The following is a 20,072-nucleotide window of genomic DNA, read 5'->3' on the forward strand; positions in this document are numbered from 1 at the left end:
GTGTGCGCCTATTCGACTCAATACCGGCTCTATAAAATCCGATTGATAAATGCCCTTTGATCTAAGTGCTGTATCAGAAAGCATTCAAAGAGACAGCGTTTGATGTGAATCGTCGATACTTTTTTTTTGGGGGGGGGGGCGATTCTGCGCTGACTTAGGTATTTTGTGCTAGGAATGAGTCAATTTATGCTTAGACAGGACTTCTGTGGTTTATTGGACAGGAAAAAAACTTCATCGAAACGCTGTCTCGCATCTTCGGGATCAAAAATAATAATAATGATAATAATACCGTTTATTTCATGCCATCAGAGGCACATAACACGAATACAAACAGTTACCAACACAAATACATACCACAGAGAAACACTGAACATTCCAGCTCGTTCGTGTTCATAGACTAACCGTAACCATTTTCGACAATGCGTTTGAGCGCTGAGCTAAAAACATTTGACACTATCAGCATGACTCACAGAGCTCAGATCCAGCTGCATGAGACGGTATTCACGGCGAATGGCACCATGCAAGGTAGCCATAATGCCTGTTCTGCCAACCTCACCATCAAACACAGTGCGTATGATAGCATTATCACATGATAATAGACGTAGGTATGTAAAACAGAAGCTGCCTATACGCCACATACATTTTGCAAGGCAGAATGGACAGTGCCTGGCACAGTGGATGATTCCTTGACGATTTAGGTACACCTACTAATTTGATAATGATAATATTTTATATTTGTTTAAAAATGATAATATTTTCAAAGTTATAAAGAGTGAGAGGTATAACGAATACAGAAGAGAAAAATAGAAATAAAAGGCAAGAAATGGAGAGATGAACAATAAAACAAAAAAGTGAGCGAGGGGACGATAGAGGAAACAGCAAGAGAGACAGGACAAGACCGATTCTCGGATGCGGAGACAGATACAGAGACGCACAAGAGGTTAGAGCCGAGAACGACGGAAGATTAGGCGTATTTTTGTCTCGCCGGCAGCGATGTGCAATTTGTGCACGCAATGTACTGAATTATGCTTAGTGTCGCTACGGGCGGCCGGGAAGTCAGCTACATTGCCGGCGGCTCAATACCAGAGACACTGAGCTGTATTCACCAGGGATTAGCTTTGCCTGCGCTCGATATAAGCTCCTCCATTAGACCTGCTGCAGCTTGTGGCGTTTAGACCGGCTGCCACCACCCATGTAAAGCGACTTTCAGCACAGCAGGACAGGAGACTGTTCGGCGCTAACGTGTCCTGGTCCGTCAGATGCCTTCCACGGAGATAATTCTGTCAGAAGCAGACGTAAGGCGAAGGCGGTTGTGATCAAATGCAGCAATGTTGTGATAGTTGTCAAATGCAGTTATTATGATTATTGATTACCTACATTTTGCTGACAATCCCGGCAGTGATGTGGCTCTGAATTAAAGCATAAGCAATTATTAACCTAATGTGAAGATCAGCTGGGTTAATGCACAGTCGTTAAGCTCTGTGTGTATAAGATACAAAGAAAATGTTAAAATGATTAAAAAATACACATTTATAGTGCAAATGAAATACAACTGAGAAAACGTCATTAAACAGCTGACCGAAACTAAAGCCACATCTGTCATTGGCTTACCGTTTCCATTGCAAAACACCTCGACTAATACAGCCCTTAGTGGACGGTCGGTCTAAGTCTGCCACCTGTATGGGAACAGGTAGCCCCTCCGTTGGTAGTTCTGTTTATTGTGCTCGCTGCACTGGTAGCCACCCCTTACTCCACTGTGTGCACTGTGCAAGACTTTCCGTGTGTTTCGTGCATTGTTCGTACTGGACTGTGTGTAACACTCCCTCTATGTACTGTGCAGCGCCGTGTCACATTTCCGCATTTTCTCTGGTCGCTATGTCTTGTTTACAGCGAATTCAAGCACAAAGAATCAGGTGTCGAATTTTTCTACGATGTATAATACATTGTGTATGGCTTTCGTTTTCCTGGATTGCGATACAATAACGTTAATTCTTTGTAATTAAAACCACTATGCATTGCTACCGAAGCCTAAAAGGTGAAGAATAATTGGCTAAATATTACGAACAGACAATAAGATGTCGAAATTGCATTGGCGCCGAAGCATCGCTTCCTGCGATTGTGATGACTGTTGGTGGTTTACGTTCGGTATTATGATAGTGGACTGTCTGGTGTGACTAATGGCTATGTGGTAGAAGGAAATGTTTCTTCGAATAATTCTCTTCGAGCGATTCACATAGGTGCAGCGCCATCACATTTCACAACAAATAAATGATTATATAACTTAAAGAATACAACCCTCTGCCGTCGGTCTCGCTTTGCTTTCCTCTATCTTTACTGCAATACGGAGAATCTTTCGTCAGTTATTGTATCATATCCGGTATTGGTCACGGCTTTATTATAAGGTAAACAGCAATACAACCTGTTTCGCAATGGCTGTTGTCTGAAACTTATGACGCTGGCTTGCGGACATATGCTAATTATTTACCTTGGCTGTTTCCGCGTTTTCAGACGATGTCGCTATCAATTGTTGCGATTTGGTGTTACCGTCAGGAGCGATGGTGTGAAAATACGTCACGCGTGCTTGCACTCGTTGGAACTCGCCAAATCTTTACACTTCACTTCAGCAGACATAGCATAACGCGGTGACGTGCAATCACGTTACCGCCCTTGCTATCTACTACCGCTACTCAGCATGGAGCCGCTACTAGTGCGGCTCCATGCTGATTTCCGCAGTATTGCATGCTTTACATTGGAACTTGGGCGGCAGGATGAATGCAGTGATCGAGTTTTACCAGTCGGTCTTGCAACCCTGAACGGCTGCATAAGACTTTATATTTTGCGCTATAGACGATATTCATAAAATAAATTCGATAGATTGTTCATCGTACCATAACATATTGATCATATAAAATAATTGTTAATGGCATTCTTGACCACAAAATACGGCCTAACCCTGGTGAATGGTTGGCGTAGTCGATGAGGTGCTGATTCGACCAAGTTATTGACACCCAGTGGCAGCGATCCGGGAGGATTGGGGCGGGACGGAGGGGACTGGTTCCCTGCGGGTCGACTGATCCCCGGGGCAGCCCATTGCCCACGGGGACGGCCGTAAGCCGAGCTGACGCAGCGGCACGGACGCAGACGCTCCATCCGTCGCACGGGCCGTCATCCGCCGATACGGGCCGTCACATGCGCCTCATATGACTGGCGTTTTGCACGCGGGCGGGCCGGGCCGGTCTAATCACTTCCGGCGGCGTGGGTCGATTGTACCCAGCCTGAACCCGACGGAGGGTGGCTATGGTGTTGACCTGGCTGTTGAGCCCCCTGCGTGACGCCAAAACGTCTTGCGTTTTTGCGTTTTGGCAAAGACAAGCGTTAGATACCAAGGGCGGATCTAGGGGAACGTTTTGGGGGGGGTCACCAGTCGGCCGACATGCCAGGTCTGATGAATGAATTCTGACGACCGGGGGGGGGGGGGGGGGGGGTAGGGAGCGAGTATGTCGAGATCAAATGACATTTGATCTTCGTCGTTTCTGAGTTGAAGTTTTATCGTAAGTCACTCGGCTCAGTAGTTTTAGTTAGTGAAACCCACCTATAGAGGAGCGTCGCCACGGATTTTTTTACTGGGGGGGGGGGGGGGCGGATCGACCGACTTAAAAACCCAGAAGTAGTAGATATAGTTACCTCACTTATGCATTAGTCTAATGCCCAATGCATTAGTAGCATACAGTCACGATCTCTCTTATTGACCTGTGTATGAATCGGCGGCGCGAAGCGCCGCAAAAATTTGAAAAAAGTTGTCAAAACACAGCTCTAAAACACAAATATTACAACCCTTTTAGCATGCTAGTACAAGCCGGAGTTCCTTCACAGTGCACATATGAATTCCGATTCAATTTGACACGGTTGGTGTTATTACAGTCACGATCTCTCTTATTGATTGGTGTATAAATCGGCGGCGCGAAGCGCCGAGAACATTTGCAAAAGAATGTGTCAAAACACAGCTCCGCTCCAAAACACAAATTTTACCACCCTTTTAGCATGGCAGTACAAGCCGGAGTTTCTTCACAGTACACATATGAATTCTGATTCAATTTGACACGGTTGGTTTATGTAATTACAGTCACGATTTCATATTGACCTGTACGTATGTACATGAATCGGCGGCGCGAAGCGCCGCGAAAAATTTGCAAAAACATTTGTCAAAACACAGAGGGGGTCTCCTCTCTACAGAGGACCACCGATCTCTACTGCGGGCCTCCTCTTTTCACAGGGCCTCTTAACTACAGAAGGCTTCCTCTCTACAGAGGGCTTCCTCTCTACTGAGGGTCTCTCCCTTTCAGAGGGCCTCCTTTACAGAGGACCTCCTCTCTTCAAAGAGCCAGAGGACCTCATCTCTGCAAAGGGCTTCCTCTCTTCAGAGGGCCTCTTCTCTACAGAGAGCCTCCTTTCTTCAGAGGGCCTTCTCTCTACAGCGGGTCTCCTCTCTTCAGAGGGCCTTCTGCATTCAGGCGGTCTCCTTTCCACAGAGGGTCTCCTCTACAGAGGGCCTCCTACCTACTGAGGAGTCAGAGGGGCCGACACAGACACTAGCGGTTATTCACTGGAGGCCCCAGGAAGTAAGAAGGGCCCTAGCTGTCAGGCTGGTCAGAGTGCCCTGAATGTCCTGACGTGATTTTTGGGATTCCCGTGAATTTCTTTCGCCTCCGACGTGATTTTGACCTGCCAGGGCCCAGGGGCACTAAAAATAAAACAAACAAAATAAAAAAATGGAAATAGGACATCACCAAAATTAAGTGGCCGAAATCCGTTGAGTTTTTAATTTTGCGTATAGGTAGGGGCACCACGAATTAAATTCATGACCATCCCCTTGGAGTTTTCCTGGATCATCCCCTGGTGCTCGCACGGTTGAGACAAAAATGAGTAAGATTCTGGCCTTCAATACGCCTTTTCACGCAACACGATCCAGAAAAACAAAGGTATTAGCTCAGAAGTGTTTGACATGTGATTTTGAGCATGCAAGACGGCGTCTATAGCGCATTTAGGTCTTCGGCTTTTGGGGGGGGTCAAATGACCCTCTCAGACCTTTTGGGGGGGGTCATGACCCCGTGGACCCCCCCCAGGATCCGCCACTGTTAGATACGAGATCGTATGTATTTAGTGTTTGACTACAGGCCTTTTCGACTATAATGTGCTAATAATGCCGCCTTGCTGATGGAATGGATCCCGTCATATAAATTGTATGTTCTCTTGTGTCGGATCAAGATATCTGCACGTGTTTTCCGGACAGGCGAGGGGTGTGGCGGCTGCACCTGCCCGTGCGCAACAATGACTGTCTCATTGCGTGCTAAGCTAGTCTGCAAGATCTAGCAGCCATTGCTATGCATTTGCGGTCAGTGATCGTTTAGCAGAAGGTTTCACGCTCATCCCTGCTCAGCAGTGCCGTCAATGGCTCATCGATGGCAGAGGCCCGACCGGGAAAAGCTCCCCCTTCTCCGAGGAACTTTGTCGCCCGGAGTTTTGCGGACAGATTCTGTGGCAGATTAGGTGACGGGCTTTGGGAAGGTTAGGTGAACCTCATTTCCGGAAATGTCGCACTAAACCTGTGGACAATTTTCCTTTGGTCGCAGTGACCTATATGACGACTGAGTTTGCCTAGTAAAGGTGACGGGGGTGATTCAGGCGCAAATGTGACGAATTCCGTATATTTCCAGTCGCTAATGATTTACCTGAACAATCATAGCTAATGTTTATGTGCATTGCCTGTACTACCTCAGACGAATGGTTACATGCCATAATTCGCACAAAAACGAGCCAGTCGATTGATTAATATGCATTAGGTAGGGAAACCTTATTTTCTCATTTTTGCAGAATGACAATTTGCAAGTCTAATTCAGGTTCATGTGAAATGAATATCATTTTTGAAGAATGCACAATTTATTTGTTGTCTGTAAAAACAACAAATATATTTGGTTAGAGTCTTTAAATCGAGGACAAAATGTGTAAGGATCTCAGCATTCCTTTGTCATTTTCAAAACGTTTATAATTTTCAAACGTTCAAAACATAAAAGAAAAACGTTTGCAATAGAATGGACGGACGTGAGAGGATTACACCAGCCCCAACCTTTGCCGCTTAATATTCTTTGGCGCCAGGGCTCAAATTAAATAAATATACCTACTTTATGCTCTGGTTTGTTTGTCATGAATACATTCACATGGCCACTTGGTCAGTATTCAGGCCCTGTCAGCTGGATGTCCGTGCTCAGAATTCTTTCCACCCTATACGTCTCCGTTACAATAACACAATGCGAATAATCGTCCAGCCACGTTCACTGACGAAGCCACCGACACGGTGGTGTTTGACCGCGCGTAAAACCAGTATAGCGCCTTTTGGGGCGACTAACGGAGCGAGCGAGGGGGTGAGTCTTGCACGTGCGAAATTTCGAGGGGGTACCTCCAACTGACTTGTGCACGGCACCCTACTGACCGGTTTCTAGCGATGTGCCAAATTTGAGCACAATCGGCCCAGCCGTTCTCGAGATCTGGGAGCGGCACCCTGCACGTGCGCACGTGCAAAATGGGTCCCAACTGACTTGTGCACGGCACCCTACTAACTGGTCCCTAACCGTGTACCAAATTTGAGCGCCATCGGTCCAGCCGTTCTCGAGATCTGGAAACGACCCCAGCACGTGCGCACGTGCAGCAGCACCCCAACTCTGGCACATGGATATACAGTGCCTAGTGGGTGCCTACCTACATGCCAACTTTCAGCGCAATCGGCCAAGTAGTTACCGAGATATTGCAACAATTACAAAACTGACACCTCTTCGTTTTGCACGTGGCACGTGCATAAGGGGTCACCCACATGCATCGGGAATAGTCCAATACTTGGTAGAAGGAATGAAGCTACCCTACAAAAATTACCGCGTGTAAATCGGTCAAGTGGTTGCTGAGATATAAGCCTCGCAAAAGCGTCCGCACGGCCGGCCGGCCGGCCGGCCGCTCATACTCAGAGATTTCCGTTAATCTAAGGAAAGACTCCGCTCGCTTCGCTCGCTCCGTAACTACTGCGTGGATCTGCCAACCAGTCCCAGGCGCAGTCATATCGGCGTTATCGCTATCGACCGGCCGATATGCATCGACTGCCGGCTGTGGCGCCCGCGGCGCACCTGATCGCCTTTTACAGGCGGCCCGGGCCGGCCGGAGATTACGAATTTCCAACCCAGCCCGGCGGAAAGTTGCTGCCGACCGGGGTCCGGCCGCCGGCCGGCGCCGTCACTTCTCTGAACGCGACCGCAAGAAACGGCAGCGGGAGGCGGCTGCACAAACTTGGCTGCAGAAACCGCACAGATGACGTTTGGAAGGGCGCCCAAGTTTCGATTTCATTTACATGCGTAATGGTTTCCATTTAGGCAGATTCGACTGTGTGCTCGCTCTCATAGAGTACAATGCAGCCATCAACGAGTTGAAAAAATGAACTTATTTTATCACGCAGCCTGTTCTCCACTTCTTACCAATGATAATTTTCTTTTTCTTGTAAACGCTTTCTATGAATGCCGCAATGCACGAAAATGCCACTGTGGCTAAGATCAACTGTTTCTAAACTGACTGGAAACACCAAACGAGGGCTTGATATTTGAGGGCTTGATAGTTTAGTGCCTGTAAAGCACGCTTCGATGTAAAATTGGTGCCATAGCAAACCAGACCCAATGACAGTTATATGACGAGCCTCAGCAATTCTTTTTCAGCAGCTGTCGTTTGAGCGAGCGCTAAGCCGATCACAGGAAGGTTACGTAATCCAATGTTTTACATTTCCCTATGTGTATTTTTTCTTGTAAAGGACATGTCGTATTAACAAAACATGCACTTGTCATGTTAGTTACGATTCTGTTGAGCCGGCAAATATCACATATTTACTGTTATCACCTGCCTCTTGCATTAACTCAATTTAATGATTATACGGCCAATAACAAGGCTTTTCGGCCCAGATATTGGTATTTATCTGGAATTTACAATTTCCGACAACGCATTAGAGTTGGTAAGGTGTTGAATGAAACAGCCTTTGGTAAAAATTCGGGTATTCAAGGGAATGTAGGACCGGCAATTTTATACATCTTATACAATATACTAGGTACGCAAAGGATAAACTAATTAGACGTGGCCTTACTCCCAGCAATAACGCACAAATGTTATAAGTCTCATACCTACGTTACATAACTGGCCGTTCCTTTACCTTACTGCTAAGCGGGTGTAATTTAAGTGTTTTGATTCCTAAGGTTCTTGCATCTAGCCTGGGTATGGTTGAAATTGCTGAACTCAGCTTATAAAAGGAAGCGGCAAGATGTAAACATATACTTGCAATGCTTATTACACCGCAATGTTTGATCCCATGGTTTTCTTTGTCGTCATGGGCAATGCGTTTGTTATTTAGTTTACAATATCTCCTCGTCAAGTTATTTTCAATGATGTGAAGAAAAAGCGGAGTGCATTTCTCTAGTTTCAAAGGTTTCAAAAATGGTGACCGTCAATGGACCATACAACATTCCCGTACCACGTAATTGGCCAAGCTGGCTCTTGCATGTCACCGATGTGGAAACGTCTCAATTCGAACCTGAGTGAGCGTCTTGTTTCTCTAATGACGCTAATATTCCAACAATTAGCGTCTCAAGACACAAAGCTAAGCCGAGCGCCCCACTACCGACCAATATTGTGCCGCGGCCGCCGAGAGACCGAGACGGGCCTCAGGAAAGTGAGCGTCCAAAGTGCAGGGACGAGGCACTGGAGGAGCATTGCCGCCGACTAACGGGGCCTCAGGCGGAAAACGGTGACCACCTGGCGCGGCCCGGACCACTTCATAGAATGTTATTGTTGCCGCAACACCGACTACTAAGGCCGGCCAGTGACCTTTAAATGCGAGGTCCACCCCGTCGATATCAAGTAAAATACTCGCGAAACGTGAGGCATAAGAAGCTCTCAAGGTCACGCGAGAGTAACTTCTAGTAGAGCATTGCGCAATGTCCATGACTCAGGATGGCAAGTGGATCAGAGGCCAGTTTTACCAACAGAAAATAGCCGCCTGCCGGAATTTTTTTGCCTAAAGACCGCTTCACATACGGAGCGTAAACGCGATGGGCACGTAAGCGGATAGGGCTTTACCGTTTATGCTCCGTATGTGAAGCGGTCTTTAGGCAAAAAATTCCGGCAGGCGGCTATTTTTCTGTTTGTAAAACTGGCCTCTGGACAAACAGTTTTCGTTACTCAAGATATTCCTGATGCATAAGTCGATTCTCCAGGCTGGAAGGGTCAGGCAATATGACTTCTTGACCGCAATGGAAAAGCTAGATGAACGTCGCTTTTATTTATAAGTGGTATCTCGGGAAGAATAATACCGCTCAAATCCTTGTTTGAGGGTGGACAGTTGACGAATGAAAGTGACATTCACAAAGGAGAAACAATTTTCGATAGTTCTGACAAGTGACAAGTTGCAGCTTGGCGACCCGTACCGATTGACACTCATCACTTGATGCGAACTTGTTCAAGTCATGAAAATGTCGCGGCGCTGTCGTCATTAAATGCGGAGAAGTTACGGCTGTAGAAATTTTGAATTGTAGCGTCACAGACAGACTACTGCTCAGTGCACATTGACGGTACAAACCGTTGCGTTAGAAACGTGTATGTATACCTTTCACACAATATGTATGTAGGTGCAGCCCAGATCACATCAGTTAAAACACAGGCGTCTACGAAACTTTGAGATGGAGTCGGGACCAAATGCTCGAATCTATAGAACAGTAGGTAAATGCCACTTGTTCAGCCCACAATGACGGCCGCACGCTGACGTGACAAAGTCACTCAATAGTCAATGCTCAACATCACTGCACGCTTTAGATCACACCAGCAGGCCACACTTGCCAAAATCATGTCTGTACCGCGGGTCAAAATCGCTGCTGTGCTGTGCGCCAGCCGTGGTCCAACAGGTTCGGTATGCTGCTTGCGCGCTGCTGCCGCTTTTAGCTCCTGCACGTCTCAGTGGCATGCACAAGCTCCCGTGCCGGGGACATGTTGTCAACCGAAACCACAGCTGCTCAGCTGCCACTCGAGGGCGGAGGTGCCGGATTGTCGCACAGCAGTGGTTGCTGAGCGGTGACTCGGTGCTAACTTCTGGATTGTCACCCGAGTTATGATGGCTGAGCTGAACTCTCGCTCAAACTGACCGTTATTTCTTAGGACTGACTTATGTCGCGGTCTGATGTAAGCCCAGCGGTGTCACCTAAGAGTGACTGCTGTATATCTCAGGGCTGGCTGACGTCAGGGATAGACGTAGTATCACTTCAGCGCCGCCTGGTATCCATCAGGCTTCCTGTGTGCAAGCTATCGGGACTGGTTGCTGTCTTTCAGGGTTGGCGGCTGGCGCGTGGGTCCACCGGACCCTCGGGACACTGACCAGTGCGATTGTCAACCAGCTCCCAACAACCCACTCCGGCTCGGTCACCGTCAAACACGTGCAGGTCACGGGTCAACCGACGGTGTCCAAGTCTGCTGGGCCAGTCCGACCTGGCGCGTCGGCTGCATTTATGGAGCACGGTAGCGGTGGCGGCGCCGATTGGTTTGGATCCAGGCCCAGTTCGCTGCCGAAGAACAGTGGCGTCACCCGTGCCCCCATGGGACGTGCCCTGACAACCTCAACGAGATGAATTCTGATCTCGGATGCCGAATCGCTCAACCTCTATTCATGATTCATTGTGTTCTGGGCCGAGATAGGAACGAGGTAGCTATTGCAATTGACACTTTGCCAGTAACAGCCAACGACAATCCTTTCTGGTTGCACTAACGTCGCATGCATGCTAAGATTAAATCCCTAGTGCTGTCTGATATAAGCCTCTTCTTTTTTTTATCTAGATCAGCCTGTCTGCCCCAGCTAGCTATGCATAATTCACTCGTAAAGTGCACTTGCTGTGCAATTATTTTACATCTGACGGGAATGTCTGACGTTTTTCTTGTGCCTGAGGCTGTGTCCCCGCTCGCGTGTAGGCTTATTCGTGCCCAGCGTCCAAAACCGACGCTGTATCTGCCGCCAATTTCCACCGAAATGTGTGCTCACTGCCACAGCGGCGCAGAAAATGAAGCCCAAAGCGGAGGTTCATTTGTTCGTCCGCGTGTCTCGATGGTCCGGCTGATCCTCGGTAGGACAAACGACCGGCTCTGCGGCACCACCAGATCGCCCGGGGCGGGGGCGGGGGCGGAGAGAGACAAATGTGGCGCGGCTGGCCAGAAGTGCGGCGTCGAGCGGCGCCCGGGGAGAAGTTGCCCGTGTGACGGCGTGTTTGGCTCGTCGGCGGCGGCGGCCCGGAGCGTCTGATGGCCGTCGGTAGTGTTGTGCCGCGCCCACTGCGGGAGGGTAATGAGGACCACTAGTGGCCCAGAGAGCCCACCGCCGCCGCTGCCGCAGCCGGTACCCATATCAACCGCGCTGCTATAATCCCCCGTGAGCGCCATCAGCGATTCTGATAGAGGGCTGACGATTCTTCACTGACTGAATTTTATGGCGGCAGTTCTGAGATGCCGCCTTCTGGTAACGTCAGACGGCGCTCGCTGTCCGAACAAAGTGCGCCCTGTCTCGGTACTGTCCCTCCGGGAATCGGCTGACAGGCTGCGGACAGATGGCCGATTTTACGCCGATCCCCGTGCACGGCAGATCCGTGGACCCCGGCGACTGACCCCAGCATTATCCGGGACGGGGTCAGTTCGCTGACCTGAGGTTACGTAAGCAGACGTGTAAGGTGTGTCTGTGAACGGCGGTGAGGGATGAGTGCAGGGCTCGTAGATTCACTTGACCTGACAAGACTGATGCAGTGACCTGATTTGTATAACTTTAGATGATAATGCCGCTATAAATTGATAGGGTCATGATCTTGCCTAACGATGCGTAACTCAGAGCAAGTCTAGGCCAGGCTTTCTTTAGCAATGGCGGGTGACGGCACATTAATTGGTGCCTGATCTGATCTTCGTTGCAGGCGTAGCAATGCCAGCAATGCATAGACAACAGCTTAATCGCCTTGAGAGGCGATGAGTCGAGACGGCAGTAGAGGGTTAATAAACCTCTTTTCTGGCTTGATCTGACCTTCATGCCATGTACAAAACAGTAATGGTGGGTGAACGGCTGGACCTGATATGACCTGCCCTGACCTGGCCTCAAAGCAGGCCCATGCCCTCACCTTTGTCCGCAGACGGCGGTGGCGGCTGGACTGCCGCCTGGGAGGAAGCCAAGGCTGACATGACATGACCTGACCTGACCTGACCTCACCTCTGTTCACAGGTGGCGGCGGCGGCTGGACTGCCGCCTGGGAGGACGCCCAGCGGAGTCGCACGTGGTGTGGGGTCTACATGCCCTCAGTCACCAACGGCTTCTCGAGCCGGCGCCTGGAGCGTGGCTACCAGCAGTACGCCTCTCGGCAGCGGCGCCGCGGACTGGCCATGGTGCACTTTGTCGACCTGCAGCTGAAGCTGGCGCTACTCAGCTGCTTCGCGCTGGTCCGCGACAGTCACGTCGATTCCAGGGTGAGTGTTAAAGAGGGATCGCTCAGATCAAAGACGGGTGCCTGGTGGGGAGGGGTGGGAGGGCCACGGTACGTGTGCCCTCCCATAGCATGCTGTCTACATGTGCCCAGCTTGTTAGGATCTCGGGGAGGAGACAGGAGCATATCGATGCTACGCCAATGAGCTTTGTTTGTCACGGGTGAGCAGGCATTCGCTGTGCATGCGAAATGCCCTTTTGTTTATTTCATAATGTCACTGACAGACATAGTCCATTGATAGAGGACGTCAAAACTTAGTCAAAACTGAGAAAAAGTTTTGCTCAGAGATTCATCACGGCATAAATTGCAGCCTCCATGTCGGAGCGATTTCATCCACAGATCTTATCGTAAGAAGCGCGCACTTTCACATATCAACTGTGTAAGTTAGTGGAGCTTGGTCGGGTCAGGTTGTCCCACACCGGTGAACCAATGATGTGGGACTGTTAGTGTCCTCTCTGAAGTTATTGTTTTTGTCCTCTCAGAATCTATAACTGAATGATAATACCGTAATGTGACACTTATACGCTTCAGAATGCATGGAAGGCCAGTCTGCTTTCAGTGAGCGAATGTTGCAGCTTTTGCTGGCCTGTGGTGCAACGTTCTCGGGTCAGGGCAGTGGGGCTGCACTCCTAATGGCGCCAGGTGCACCTCTATTAGATTATCGTGCCGAACCATTTAACTGTTTTAGCATTAATCGGCGAATATTTCTGTCAGACGCTCGCAAGCGTGCCGTAACAATCGTGATAAATTTAAATAAAGCGTTTCTCGTGCTGGCCTGTATTGCGTCTATAAAGTCAAAACCTTTTTATGATGCCATGGCAAATGCACCATTTTAATGAGCATGCATTTGTGGGTGCTTCAAGTCAAATTCTAAATTAAGAGTGTTGCTTTATAAGTGAAATTTGCTCCATATATTTGAGCAATTCCTCATGTTCTCTTGTGTAGTTATCACTGGTTTTGATTCAGTCATGTCGCAAGTTGTGTGGCCCCGGGCCCGCGCATGGGTGGGCCCAAGATACCTGGTGGGCCTCTCAGCCAGCTTCGCCATGGTGGGGGATGAGCCTTTTTGGTCACATTTCATTATCTCGGAAATTAAGCAAGCTAGAAAGACGCGGCAAAACAATAGATAGCCCGCTATAAGATCTTTCAGAATAATGAAAGTCATTTTTCGATCAGGTCATCGCTGAGGTCACTGGAGGTCACCATAGGTAGAATTATCGCGACTTTTTGTTTCTAATTTTGACGACTTTTCACAAAGCAGCACATAAGTCGGGAACCAATAGAGCTACAGCGCCGCGGAAAAACGCATTCGATAGCTCATTCAAAGGTCTTTCTGAATATTGTCCTGAAATCTGACCTAAGGTCAACAGCTTAGCCTCCAGAGGGCGAAAACTCTCAAAATTGGACGTTTTTGCGGAACAAGTTTTTCTGTAATAACTTTTGACTCAGAGCTTGTATTACGCTGATTTTACCGGCACCACGTTTTGTATCGTCAAGACGCGCGAATGAGATATAAGCTGACCTGGAAAGGTCAACTTAAAAAAAAATTGACCCCAGGTCAAGGTCACGGAAAAAGGTCATATTGCATATCTCTCGATTCGTATTGTTGAGCTGAACACATGCATGGTGTTTTCAGCGCTCTAGCATGTTCCTGTCTAAAGTTATTGTCAAAACTGTTCGTTTTTGCCCTCACATCGCAACAGCAGTGCAACAGGCCGCACTTGTACTAATAAGCCACTGAATATGGTCTCGCTAAATTCAAAGTTGTTTCTGCTTTGCCAAACACGATGCACTTAAACTGCTAAGCAAGTGTACTCAATTGAGTTAATGCTGGCGCTTTTTGGTCATAATTGGCTCCATTATCACTGAAAGGGGTTGCAGTACTATGTGTATTCTATCGGGAAAAGGCAGATAGAGTTACCTCCTTTGCATACGGAAACAGGGTTTAGTCCTCTGCTGAACCAAATATTGTGTTGTTCTTTTAGCGTTTGTTCTGTGTGGTAATGACGCGCCACCAGCTCTGAAGCTGGTTGTGTAGAAACCAGAAAGTAATTTAGAATCTCTAACTCTCCCCTGGACTTCATCCTGGCATATTCCAGCTTCGTGAATAAATTTTCTTGTAGTCGCATATCCAAAGAGTAAAATAAGCCCGCGTCGCCTCACCAGCCTTCTATATCGAAAGTTTGGCGACGGAATATTGAATCCGGCCTCGCCTATCTCCACCTCTGAATTGCCGTTCAACTATTCCCATTCCCTCTCCGCTAGCTGCGGGAGCTGACGGGCTGAGTCGACTCTGTTTGTCGCTGCATTGTCATGATTGGCAGTGTGAGCAGTGCGAGCTCTCAGACTTGTATGTGTGAGATGGGATGGGTGTGTGTGTGGGGGGGGGGGGAGATGGGACTGGTGAGACTGCTCATCTTTGTGGATGCGTTTGAGTCTCAGCAGACTTGTACTTACGCTATTGTGTAAGCATTAGTATTTAAACTTGTCAAAGGAGAGGCTTTGAGGTGGCAATGGGAAGCCAATAGCGGGGAAGTGAATCTGTAGGTCTTGCCTTTGCATATTGTAAGGACATTTTTGAGTCCCGAAAATATGAAACGTCGACAATGCAGTTCCATAAGTTCATACCTTTTACGAACGCCTACCTTAGTAGCTGAATGTCACCTCCTAAATCCCCTACTACCTGTTGGTGGGTGATTCTGTGCCAGTCCCGCCTGCACGGGTCACCGGGTGTGTGGCGCCTCTGCAGCGACCCCGCATGGATCACTGACGCCTGCCGAGCTGGGCTGTGTCCGCCGGCTATTAGCTGATTGCGCGCAGCCTGGTGATGGACAAAGCGGCTGACTGCGGCGGCAACACTGCCCCCTCACCACCCCATGACGCAGCTGTAACGATCTGTAGTCCAAAGAGCCCCTGCATTCTCTTTGATCTCTCTTCTCTGATCTCGCTCTCTCTCGCTCTCGCTCTCGCTCTCGCTCTCGCTCTCGCTCTCGCTCTCGCTCTCGCTCTCGCTCTCGCTCTCGCTCTCGCTCTCTCTCTCTCTCTCTCTCTCTCTCTCTCTCTCTCTCTCTCTCTCTCTCTCTCTCTCTCTCTCTCTCTCTCTCTCTCTCTCTGTCTTTTTCTCAGCCTCACCAATTTACATAAAAAACTGCTTACCTGCTGTTAGTTCCGGTTCTATAAACATAAGGCCTATCTCTTTCATAGCATATACCGATGCGGTGACGGCAACCACTCACTCGCGAGGCTACGTCCCTCGTTCAAGGTTTGATGCCGTTGTCAGCATAGGATATGCTGACAATGGCCATAAACCATCAAGTTTACCTGTTGCATTGAGATCTACTCTACCTTGTTCTTATTCCAAGCACGGCACTGTGCTTTCCTGTGTAATGCCACGGGAACAAGTGGTACTGTCCTGAGTTCTGACATCTCACACAATCGGAATTTCCATAGCATAACATGGCACAAGCTAGCGATAAGTGTTTTATGAAACTATAAGATGCCCACTGTGTGGTTTACCGTGTTGGAATCCATTGTTAAATACCATTGCTTTCTGAATAGTCATGATGTATTAGGTTCTGGTGCATGCATGCAGCTACCTCATGAATTTGATGTGAAGGAACTGATAATAAGAACTGTGACCACCTGTTCAGTGCGGAATGTAAAGTGCATGGCGATGCAGATGCACACTTTTGCTCCATATCTGTATTCTTGGCAAAAATAATACACACGCACACAAATAAACACGCATTGCCGCCACCACCATGCCCCCACAAGCACCAGTCATCATCCTTTTTTGCCACTGGTCCCTCTCTCCCCTCCCCCCCCCCCCCTCTCTCTCTCTCTCTCTCTCTCTCTCTCTCTCTCTCTCTCTCACGCACACACCCACACACTAGTCATCCTCCCTACCCGCCACCGGTCTCCCCAGCCGGCCGCCCTGCCGGTCAGCCCCCTCCCACCGGTCAGCCCCCCTTCCCTTCCGGTCAGCCACAGGCGAACATCAGTCACGTGCATCTCAGTACCAGACTCTGCCTGTGGTCACGTGCAGTAGATGGTGTCTTGGCGCTCCGGAAACAAATCACCGAGGACAAGCTCTGAACTGTTGCAGGCAAATGCCAAGTTTTCCTTGATATAAATAAGTTCATAGCACGCTTATAAATTGTCTGTGGTCGACAGAAATATATTTTAAGTTGGCAAGTGCTAGGCAAGACTCAAACGATTTTCTGGTTTGGCAGGCCAAACTGGATTTGTATTTTCATATTTTTAATAAATGTTTTAAAGATATAGGTAACGTCATGTGAAGTGTTATTTTGCGATGTGAAATACGCTTAGTCTCTTTTTGTAAGCCTTTTGGCTTGATGCTAATTGTTTCTTAACCAACACTCACCATTGCTTATCTCTAGAAAGCATACCTACTTATTCAGCAAAAATATCGTTTTGTATTCGTAGCGTCCAGACTTGGGAAATTTGCATCCGGGATGGTACAGGACGGGACGGGGAAGGAGGTCCCATGTCCGGTACCACATGAACAGAGATGTCTGGCCTGCATGGGGGAGGGAAGGGGGGTGACCGGTAGTAGGTGGCGATACGGCTGTGCCAGCGTGTGATAGCCGATCATCTGGCCAGAAATAAGGAGCTGGCGATAAGGGATTAGTCAGAGCGGCTGTTTACGCGTAAAAGCGCGCAGGCAAAATTACGTCGGGAAAATCCCATTATTTTTATGGTCCGCCCAAATTAGGTTGATAGAAATTAAAGCTTTTGCACGGTGATAAATTTGATTTAATAGATATAAAACGGTCTTATGTTTAGTGCATACTAAAAGGCGAAATAGAGGCAGCACATGCCATGCACCAATGGAAATTGATGCATGCAGGCCATCCTCGACTATGCACCGACATACCACTGTGACCTTCCAGCCCCAGCTTGGCCTGTCGGCCTGCGTTTTGTCACCTGTCTGGAGTGGCCACAGTCCCCCCGATGACCACAGTGACCCCCATCGTGGAACGGAATACCATGGCATTCTGACCTGTTGTTGATGTTCAAACTGATTTTTATTTGACGCGACGCTTCCTCATCTGACCTTGCCCCGATGTACCCTAACAGACCCAAATCGACCATATCATGCTGAAAAACCAGATCGTGAACAAAATCAATTTAACCTTAACTTTTCCTTTCTCATCCCGAGATCCCGAGTAAAGTGAAACTGACGGGAAAACGGAAGACGGAAAACGGTGACATTCGCTTATAACGAGATGTTATAAGCCTTGACTTATCCATTGATGTATATATGTTCAAGCTGCATGTCAAATCCTCGACAGGCACATGCCCAGTGACAGAAAAAATCAGCATATAAAGAAATATATGCCCACGCATAGATAACATGAATCATGTTATCTATGGCCCACGCTATAGCATGATATTTCAGCAGTTTTGCTCATAGCAACAGTCATCCGTACATGATATAATATTTGTTGTATTGGTCGCGGCACTGTACCGGCTTCTCACCAAACTCGCCAGATAACGCTCTAAGTTTGCCAAAAGGGATGGCTATAACTGAGTGCTGATATCATCTACCGAAACTGTGCCGACACTTATGCTTGACTCTGATTGAGTTGAGGTGTATCATGTATCTAGGAGTGATCTAATTATGTAGGTTATCGGGTGTTGACATATCGATGCCAAGTGTACACTTTCGAGACGCTCACTGTCAAGGCGGATTTGCTATGGGGCATAAGTGCACAATCAGTATTGACAGCTCGTAACACTATCTACTATCGTCCATCGATCACATCAATGTGAAGGGCGATTAACAACACTTCCGGCTGTCTGCGATGATGGCCCGATAGATGACACCCACATGGCGCGGCCCATACATGAAGAGTGACGTGACGTTTGCTTCCACCCCGGTCCGAGAGGAAAGTCCCACCGTTTTCCAGTAGGGTGGGACATCCCAGCGCTATCCACCACGGAGAGACGCCCACCGTACGAGCCTTCGTCTCGCCGACGGAGCCGCGCCTCACGGACGATCGCTCCTCGGCCCGCTATCGCAAATTGACGTGTCAAAAGTGAGGCACGGAAGGCGGCGGTGGCACAGAGGTAGACGGTGTCTGCGGGACAACGACCGCCCGGTGGGATCTATAGCAGTCGGGGTGGTGATAGCCGCAAATTTGGTGAGACAGACGAGCGCGGCGCCACATATTGCTCACGGAGGAAGACGGTAAATGGCGACCTGGCTTAGCATCAGATGTCATGAGGTTTTTAGTGCTTTTGGTCTTTTGAAAAGACAAATCCGAAATCGACGTTTGCTTTTTTCAAACAGTAAAACTAAGCGTGGGCGAATAAAACAATAAAAACTATAGCGTGGGCGAAACGTATTGTCTATTGCAATTTACAATTAACTCTGGTTACGAGACGGAAACAGTGGCATTTCTGCGATATTCGTAGAATACAAGAAAGCTACGACTCCGGAAGTTTACTCCCAAGTAGCCCACACATCCCCACTGAAGTCCTACGTCTATTGGCGAGTCTGCACGTTGAATATTCCGAATGCCCGAACAGCATGAGAACTGCACGGATCGGCTTATACGTTGCAGCTGCCCTCACGATTTACGGCGCCGTGATTCTGAGGTAATGGAACATTTGCATCTTGTTTGCATTTCAAGTGAATCATTGATGCATTGTTGTGGCTCCGTGGGGGTTTGGGCTTAAAGACCGTCGTCAGTCTACTCACCTTTCTTTGACTGTGGCATACGCTACGGATAGCCTCTGTTATCTATTTGTTGTCAGACATTTGCTGTTGTATTACCATTCGATTTGACTGTCAACATCATCATAATATTTCTATTTGAAAATACTCAACATATATCTCTGAAATGAAAAGCTTTAAGCTCTTGTACCGAACGTTATTGGAAATTTGTCAAATTGATATCGTATAAAACACCACAACCAGCCGCACACCTTTTGAAGTTTAGTGAGATACTCATTTCAGGCTACGTCAATATAATCTGGAATGTTTATCCAATATTTTCTATCATTTTTACACTGCATTGATTTTCGACTTAGAGACATAATGCTGCGAAGGAATGCTGCAGCGCGATGCACACACATTATTGCTGGTGCTTTTTCAACAAAACGCTCGACTCGCTGTATGTGCCAGCTCCCGATTCCCGAGCATTCCGACCGGCAAACACGACAAATCTGCCTCGGCAGCCTCGGTGCCGGTCGATTTCCGACGCCAAGCTCCTCAGCAACAGCGTGCCCTATCGTGACCCGCCCCCGCCCCACCCTGCAGTCTCGCACCCATTAGCGCAATTAGGCCATGTGCCATGTTGCTGAGTTGAGCTTGCCTGCAGTGTGCGGCCGGACGGTGACATGTCGCCTTCCGGCAGCGTCCTGTGTGATGAGGCGCCCGTCGCCCTGCGCTGAGTTGACCTGTAATACGCCCCGGGCTGTCGCCGTCACCCTGTCGGCAGTCAGCCTTCAGCACCCAATGGCCTAATG

At 48.5% G+C, this 20,072-nt stretch overlaps 1 protein-coding gene across 1 annotated transcript in view; it reads left to right on the plus strand.

The window, feature by feature from the left end:
- LOC122373442 (adenylyl cyclase 78C-like) overlaps nt 1–20,072 on the plus strand; it is a 90,860-nt gene that overhangs the window by 16,811 nt on the left and 53,977 nt on the right. Inside the window, exon 2 of the mRNA XM_043351510.1 lies at nt 12,317–12,558. Coding sequence (XP_043207445.1) covers nt 12,317–12,558 — 242 coding nt within the window. The remainder of the gene's footprint in view (nt 1–12,316; nt 12,559–20,072) is intronic.

Source organism: Amphibalanus amphitrite, unplaced genomic scaffold (genome assembly GCF_019059575.1).
Source record: "Amphibalanus amphitrite isolate SeventyFive unplaced genomic scaffold, NRLGWU_Aamphi_draft 001496F_arrow, whole genome shotgun sequence".
Taxonomy (NCBI): domain Eukaryota; kingdom Metazoa; phylum Arthropoda; class Thecostraca; order Balanomorpha; family Balanidae; genus Amphibalanus; species Amphibalanus amphitrite.